The 9,197-nt window shown below is 36.8% G+C and overlaps 1 protein-coding gene across 1 annotated transcript; it reads right to left on the bottom strand.

The window, feature by feature from the left end:
• Window positions 1–1,928: 1,928 nt before the first annotated feature.
• On the bottom strand, window positions 1,929–4,207 carry LOC120360405 (ras-related protein Rab-5A). The gene has a single exon (XM_039460680.2). It carries the CDS (start codon window positions 3,948–3,950, stop codon window positions 3,303–3,305), a length of 648 nt encoding a protein of 215 aa, XP_039316614.1. The 5' UTR covers window positions 3,951–4,207; the 3' UTR covers window positions 1,929–3,302.
• Window positions 4,208–9,197: the final 4,990 nt, after the last annotated feature.

The raw sequence follows: 9,197 nt of genomic DNA, 5'->3' as shown, positions 1-9,197 counted from the left end.
CTCTTCCTACTATACTAATTTCCATTGAATGTTCTAAAATACTAAAACAGAAGTATGAGAAACCCAAGTATCATACTTCACAAAATCTAAGATCCATTAATTGTACAACATACCAAACACTGCAAATTAAACTGTGACACACTGCTAAGATACCAATGATAGTAAGAGGTATTCACATTTCAGATATATTAAAATATGAAATCAAAGGCTCATTTCAGAATCAGGAGAAAACAGTAATATAACGGATGAACTAAATTTGGGACAGGGCAGGTTGAAATGTATTAATCATAGTACCAGTTGGGGAGAAAATGGTCATAAGTTTTCAAATAGGAAAATAAATACTGTGATTCTTCCTGTTTTAGAATTCGTTGTGTTGCCAGCATATGTGTTGCCAACAGTGGAGAATCTGAGCCAAGTTCACGGTACTTAAAAGATGAATGGAAAGGACACTTTCACATCTTCTCTTGATTTGCAAGACCTCTTCCTGATTGATGTCAAAGTTCTAACATTAAAGTGAGGAAAGAGGTGGAAAATGTATAAACCCCATTTCTAGTCCTCATGCATCATTCTTTAATCAATGACATTTATTGAGTCCCCAGTCAGTGTTAGGCACCGTTTCAATACTGGGTCTATAGCAGAGAACAAAAGAAGCAAAGTACTTCATGGAGCTGACATTGTAGTGGAGAAAAGTAGATGAAAAACAACAAAATTAAATTAAAATGTCATATAAAAATGTCAAGTAGTATACAAGTTCAAGAAAATTAAAGCATAGTAACGAGTCACTCCCTCATGAACCACACAATATAAAAATTAGTCTTACATGCATGAAATAATTTTTCAAATCCTTTGAGACAGCAGGTGACTAAGTGTCCAGGTAAGTTGTTTGGATATTTAGTATACTATAATTCAGAGACATTCTCTCAAGGCTCTCTTTTCCCTTGAACTTAGATCTTCCAATCCTGTCATTTGTTACTTTACATTTGTTAATTAATTCAAAGACCTGGACTTTGATAAGAAACTGCTACTCTTTCTCTGCTAAGGTGGTCAACCTAGCAAGTGGGAATCAGCTGCATGTAAACCCTTCCCTTGATTTCCACAGAGTATGTGGGATCACTCACAACTCACTGTAGCCTTTGTTGCTCTATAACCAAACCTTCAAATATATCCTTAGGCAGGCTTGGAGGTATGAATTTGTGATCCCTGTCTCAGAGTCAGGGTCCCCTGGCCTCCCTCATGTCACCCTATGCTTTTCCTCAATGGTGAATACTAACTCTTTCTAGATGGTTGTCCAGAAGGTTTTCTTCCTTACCATTTAGAGTAGTACCACAAAATTCCCAGGACAGCCACCTGAAGCTAAGTCCTATCTCTGACATCATGTCATCTGCCTGAGGTTTAGCAGGAATTATTTAATTATGAGTTGCAGAGAAGATAAAAATCTGAATTTCTCAGAGGGCTTAAAGTTCTTTCTAGGAATATTTGTAAATATGTTTTTTCAATTAAAAAAATGTATACAAATACTTACTAGTCTTCCAAATCTTCAAGCAATAAAAACAATGAAAAGCATCCTTGTTCCCGTAACAGTCCAATCTCCAAACTCCTTAGAGGATTATTTTCAGAAGCAAAATTAAAACTAATAAAAAAATCAAATGGAAATTTGAGAACTGAAAAATACAATATTTTAAATAAAAAAAAATTTAGTGGATGGGCTTAATAGCAGAATGGAGATGAAAGAAGAAAGAGCCAGGGAAACTGAAAATGTAGCAATAGAAATGTATGTGTCTTTTAATAATGATTCTGTACATTATTTATTAACAAATAAATATACATAAAGGGAATTTTCTATAAGTATAATGTTAGGTAACCCAACTGTTACTCAGACATAAATTGTGGACACTATCTTTTTCTCTGAGTAGATATAGGTATTATGCTTTTTTTTTTTTTTTTTTTTTTTTTTACTTTTTATACCACTTTATTCCAACCTGAGCACCTCAATATAAAACTAAACACTGGTGAACCGTTTTCCTAATTCTGCATTATCATAAATGTACAAGTTCTCCTAGCAGTCCAACACTTAAATAGATTAAATCATCTCTGACACATGGTAGCTTTCATATAATGAAAATACCTAAAATAATCAGTGCAATATACTGAACTGATCAAAATAAAATGAACTTTGGAAAAGAAGGCTGCAAGATTGTTACTAACATATTGCAATACTTTATGTTACAAATTGTGGGTACATTGTTTATTATGATTCTAGCCATGGAGGAACAACTGAAGCCCCTTCCTGCCAAAGGGAGAGAGAGAAATAATTAGCTGTTTTAGTAACTGTACATTTTGTATACTTTTAAGCAACTCTTAAATATTACAGAAAAGTAATACATATATGGAGACTACAATGCAGTACCCTATTTACAGTACAGCTGAACGTCAAATTTAAAATCAAGTTTGAATATACATAATTGTTAGTGCATTGACTATATTATGTCAAACGGGAACAAAAGCCCCCTCCCTGCCCCAAACAACAAAATCTATGTAATGGCCAGCAGTGATTAATTAGAAATCACAGACACCTGGTTTATTTCATTTTTGTTAAAGAACTCATATGTTTGTAAGAAACACTATCCATTAAGATGCATTTATTAGTTCTCAAATTCCTAGAACAAGATGGGGTTGCATTTTTTTTTTACCCCATTAAAAAAAACAGGACTGGCTATAATTTAGATACCATTAATACTCTTCCCTGCCCCCCGACCCCCACCTTGTATATGTGGGATTATTTTCTTGTGGTTAATTCATTAAAATGTGGAATGTACAATTTAAATACAGGTACCAGGAGAAATGAACATTTGCTTGAATACTACAGCTAAGCATCATAAGTAACTTTAGAATCTTCTTCTAAAAAAAAGAATGTTTTTGAAAAGCTCCAATTAGTAAGTTCCAAATTTTTTTCACAGGTGACTACTGTACCAGTGTGGAGAAATGGGCTGGTTAACTGTGTGGGTCCAGACACTCATTTGTCTATATTTCTAGTGATGGGAAATTATTTCCCCTAACCTTCCAATGAAACAAATGTCCACATAGTTCTCATTTTTCCCTATTGCTGAAACATTACTAAGAGGGACCCATGCATGTTATTAAAAATTAAGTTCGAAACACTTAAAATAATTCTGTATTAGAAACTTGACTCTATCGTAAGTCTCTTCTTTTGGAAGTCATAGTGGGCTGGTTAAATGCTCCAATTCCATTGTTATTACCATTTAGGAAGCAGAAGACTATTCCAGCTAGTTCAAACTAGAGGTTTAGTTACTACAACACTGACTCCTGGTTGGTTGTGTAGGTTCAGTAAGGTCTACTCCTCTTCCTCTGGCGGAATTTGCTCCTGGATTTTGTGGTTCATTCTTTGGCAATTTTTTAGCTATTGCCATGAATATTTCATTTACATTCATTGATGTTTTAGCTGATGTCTCCATGAATAATAAACTATTGTCATCTGCATAGGACTGTGCTTCCTGGAAATCTACTGCTCTTTTATTTGCTAGGTCAGCCTTGTTTCCTGATAAAGCTATTACAATATTAGGACTTGCTTGCCTCTGAAGTTCTTTAACCCAATTTTTTGCTCTTGCAAAGGACTCCTCATTTGTGATATCATATACAACTATGGCTGCCTGCGCTCCTCTGTAGTACATTGGTGCTAGGCTATGGTATCGTTCTTGACCAGCTGTATCCCATATTTCAAACTTTACTGTAGTGTCATCAAGACATACAGTTTGGGTTAGAAAAGCAGCCCCAATGGTACTCTCTTGAAATTCATGAAACTGGCCTTTCACAAAACGAAGCACTAGGCTTGATTTGCCAACAGCAGACTCTCCCAGAAGTACTAGTTTGAACTGGCATATTTTATTTCCAGTATTTGGCCCGTTGGGTCTTGTTGCACCTCGATTAGCCATGTCCAAATTTGAAATAAATCCCTAATTTCAGACTCTTCAATGAACTTCCAGAATTCAAGGGGTCAATCTTCTTCTTTCTGGAGGTAAAGAAACCTAAGACAGTAGCGAGCGAAGCTGCGGGGCCGAGGCTTCCTGGCAGCAAGGCCGAGGCGCGGCCCGCGGGACGAGTGTGTCTACGGCGGCGGCGGCGGCATCTGCTCTTCGCGCCGCTCCCCTCACAGTGGACCGTGCAGGGCTCCTGCCGTGGTGCCGCCCCTGTCGGGCTCTGTCCGGTATTATGCTCTTTTTAATGGCTACATAGAATTTTATGGTATGGAAATATGGTAGTATATTGAACTATCACCATGTTGATGAGTTTCTTTCCAATTTTCACATGATGCAACAATTAACATATATACACTTACTTGAAGCATTGGTGTTTCCATAGAATATATTCCTGAAATTTGAACTTTTAGGTCAAAGGAAATGCACACGTTACATTTATCAAGCTTTCCATGTTGACCACGAAAAAGAATGTACTAATTTGCATACCACTGTCATAAGTAGAGACTGCCTATTTTCCCATATATGCACCCAAATTGGTTACCATTTTCATGTCTGATTATTTAATCATTGAAAAATTATTAAATCATTATAATATTTATTGAAAAACCATGGTATTTCCCATATTCCTTTTAAAATTAAAAAATACATTAATTTGCTCAGCAGCAATAGAAAAATATTTAATTTTAAAAAAATTTTAAAAGAGAGGATACAAACAGATGGAGAAACATTCCATGTTCATGGTTAGGAAGAATCAACATCGTGAAAATGGCCATATTGCCCAAAGTAATTTACAGATTCAAGGCTATTCCCATCAAGCTACCAATGACCTTCTTCACAGAACTGGAAAAAAACACCTTAAACTTCATATGGAACCAAAAGAGAGCCCGCATAGCCAAGTCAATCTAAGCAAAAATAACAAAGCAGGAGGCATCATACTACCGGACTTCAAACTATACTACAAGGCTACAGTAATCAAAACAGCATGGTACTGGTACCAAAACAGAGATATAGACCAATGGAACAGAACAGAGGCCTCACAGGAAATACAACATACCCACAACCATCTGATCTTCGACAAACCTGACAAAAACAAGCAATGGGGAAAGGACTCCCTGTTTAATAAATGGTGTTGGGAAAACTGGCTAGCCATGTGCAGAAAGCAGAAACAGGACCCCTTCCTGACACCTTACACCAAAATTAACTCCAGATGGATTAAAGACTTAAACATCAGACCTAATATCATAAAAACCTTAGAAGAAAATCTAGGCAAAACCATTCAGGACATAGGTGTAGGCAAGGACTTCATGACCAAAACGCCAAAAGCAAGGGTAACAAAAGCCAAAATAGACAAATGGGACCTAATCAAACTCCACAGCTTCTGCACGGCAAAAGAAACAGTCGGTAGAGTGAATCGGCAACCAACAGAATGGGAAAAAATTTTTGCAGCCTACCCATCTGACAAGGGGCTGATATCCAGAATTTACAAAGAACTAAAGCAGATCTACAAGAAAAAAACAAACAAGCCCATTCAAAAATGAGCGAAGGATATGAACAGATACTTTACAAAAGAAGGCATACAGGAGGCCAACAAACATATGAAAAAATGCTCATCATCACTGGTCATCAGAGAAATGCAAATCAAAACCACATTGAGATACCATCTCACACCAGTAAGAATGGCGATCATTAAAAAATCGGGAAACAACGGATGCTGGAGAGGATGTGGAGAAATAGGAACACTTTTACACTGTTGGTGGGAATGTAAATTAATTCAACCATTGTGGAAGACAGTATGGCGATTCTTCAAGGACCTAAAAATAGAAATCCCATTTGACCCAGCAATCCCATTACTGGGTATATATCCAAAGGATTATAAATCATTCTACTACAAGGACACGTGCACACGAATGTTCATTGCAGCACTGTTTACAATAGCAAAGACCTGGAACCAACCCAAATGCCCAACGATGATAGACTGGATAGGGAAAATGTGGTACATATACACCATGGAATATTACGCAGCCATCAAAAACGATGAGTTCACGTCCTTTGTAGGGACATGGATGAACCTGGAAACCATCATTCTCAGCAAACTGACACAAGAGCAGAAAATCAAACACCGTGCATTCTCACTCATAGGCGGGTGTTGAACAATGAGAACACATGGACACAGGGAGGGGAGCACTACACACTGGGGTCCGTTGGGGGGAAATGGGGGAGGGGCGGGGGGAGTGGGGAGGTGGGAAGAGATAGCATGGGGAGAAATGACAGATACAGGTGAGGGGACGGAAGGCAGCAAACCACACTGCCATGTGTGTACCTATGCAACAATCTTGCATGTTCATCACATGTACCCCAAAACCTAAAATGCAATAAAAAAAATAAAAAAAATAATAAAAAAATTCATATTTACCCCTACATGTAGCTTATGTTACTGGTAGGAAATTTTTGAACAGACACTTCTAAAAAGAAGACATTTATGCAGTCAACATCAAAAAAAAAAAACGCTTATCATCACTGGTCATTAGAGAAATGTAAATGAAAACCACACTGAGATACCATCTCACACCAGTGAAAATGGCAATCATTAAAAAATCTGGAGACAACAGATGCTGGAGAGGATGTGGAGAAATAGGAACATTTTTATACTGTTGGTGGGAGTGTAAATTAGTGCAACCATTGAGGAAGATAGTATGTCGATTTCTCAAGGATCTAGAAATAGAAATACCATTTGACCCAGCAATCCCATTACTGGGTTTATACCCAAAGGATTACAAATCATTCTATATTATAAAAACACACATGCATGTATGCTCATTTCAGCACTGTTAACAATACCAAAGACTTGGAACCAACCCAAATGCCCATCAATGACAGACTAAAGAAAATGTGGCACGTATACACCATGGAATACTATGCAGCCATAAAAGAGGATGAGCATGTCCTTTGCAGGGACATGGATAAATCTGGAAACCATCATTCTCAGCAAACTGACACAAGAACAGATAACCAAACAATGCATGTTCTCACTCATAAGTCAGTGTTGACCAATGAGAACACATGGACATAGGGAGGGGTACATCATATACTGGGGCCTGTCGGGGTGGGGGGCTAGAGAGGGATAGCATCAGGAGAAGTATCATCTACATCTAATGTAGATGACAGGTTGATGGATGTAGCAAACCACCATGGAATGTGTACACCTATGTAGCAAACCTGCATGTTCTGCACATGTACCCCAGAACTTAAGGCATAATTTAAAAAAAAAAAAAAAAAGAAGAAGAAGATTAAGAAAATAAACACAAGGAAAAATGGACTATCAGGGTACATAAGGTGCCAGCCAAATGGAGAACTTGATACAGGTTATTTCTTCACTGTTATGACTAAAAACTCTGAACAGACTGCAAAATGCACTATTTGAGAATTCTCAAAAGTAAATAATAGCAAATGAATTGAGAACTAGAGTCAAAATTTAAATATTGGCCAACAAAGTGAGATTCCAGTCACTAGGAAATTCATAATGACAGTGAAAGCTAAAAGTCTGAGAGATATACATCTTTCTGGCCAAAGGCATAAGGAAAACAAACCACTGGAAGATAAAGAGTATGAAAGAAATCCCAAGGCGGAAAGAACCAAAGAAGGGGATTCTGTGTATGAAGTGACCTAAGTCCTGGGCTTACCCCCAAGCTGTGCATGTACAGAACAGACTCAAGGAAATCAACAAAGGCTTTAAGAAGTGAACTGCCATATAAACCACTGTTTCAGTTCAAGACAAACTCCTAAGATGCACATGTGACAAGCAGATTCAAAAAGCGTAAGAAAGGCTTGAAAAACTGAAATGACATTGGAACCACCACCCTAAGAAGGAGAATCAGAACTTGCGGTCTGAACCCACCTAGCCAATTGCCTGCTTACACAATAAAGAAATAAATAACATTCTTCAGAAGATTTAATTGAACCTAAAGAGTCTATCAACATTGATATTTAAAATATCTTAGATACAATCCAAAAGGATTCAACATACAAAGAATCAAAATTATCTAACCAATATCTAAGAAAGTAGATACTCAACAAATACCATGCCTGAGATAACCCAGATGTTGGGATTCTCAAAGACCTTAAAGGAGTTATTATAAGAATCATCCATTAGATAAAGATGAACACATTAAAATGAATGGATATATAAGTTTTCAGAAGCAAAATTAAAACTATGAAAAAGAATCAAATAGAAATTTGATAACTGAAAACTCATAAAAAATTTACTGGATGGGCAAAATAGCAGAATGGAGATGAAAGAGAAATGAGCCAGTGAAACTGAAGATGCAGCAACAGAAATTATGCAATGTAAAGAACAAAAAGACTGCAAAAACTAAAAAAGCCTTTAACCTGTGCAACCATATCTAAGGATCTAAGATGTTATTGAAGTCAAAGAAAGGAGAAATAAATTAGTGTAGAAAAATGTTGGGACAGGGGGTGGAAGAGCATCAGGATAAACGGCTAATGCATGGGGAGCTTAACACTTAAGTGATGGGGTGATAGGTGCGGCAAACCACCATGGTACACATTTACCTGTGTAACAAATCTGCACACCCTGCACATGTATCCTGGAACTTAAAATTAAACTAAAAACAACAAAAAGGAAAAAAGTCATCAAGAATCCTGTCATCCAGAGATAATCAATTTTAATATTTGATATAGACATTTCAAGGCTTTTTTTCATATACTTAAGCACATGTGCAAACACACACACACATATATCATAGGATGCTAGAATATCTGCCACTGGTAAATTGTTTCTTTAATAATATATTGTGAATGTTTTTCTATGTCAATAAATGTACATCTTGTACAATAATTTTAATGGCTGGTTAACAGCTCATCATATAATATAGCCACAGCATTTTATTTTATTTCATTTTTTTGAGAAGGAGTCTTGCTCTGTTGCCCAGGCTGGAGTGCAGTGGCACGATATCAGCTCACTGCAACCTTCATCCTCGGTTCAAGCGAATCTCCCGCCTCAGTATCTTGATAGCCATAATATTTTAAATTCAATAACCTACTTTTACTTAGCTTCCTTCCCCTTTCTTAGCCATTTTAAAAATTCTGCACTCAGTCTTATTCCTAAATCATTTCACACCATTGTTATTTTCTTCATTCCTATTCCTAAAAACAAAATTGCGGTGTGATATGGTTTGGATATTT

Source organism: Saimiri boliviensis, chromosome 20 (assembly GCF_048565385.1).
Source record: "Saimiri boliviensis isolate mSaiBol1 chromosome 20, mSaiBol1.pri, whole genome shotgun sequence".
Taxonomy (NCBI): Eukaryota; Metazoa; Chordata; class Mammalia; order Primates; family Cebidae; genus Saimiri; species Saimiri boliviensis.
The sequence above is the reverse complement of the archived record's forward strand: the minus strand, read 5'-3'. Positions and strand labels throughout refer to the sequence as shown.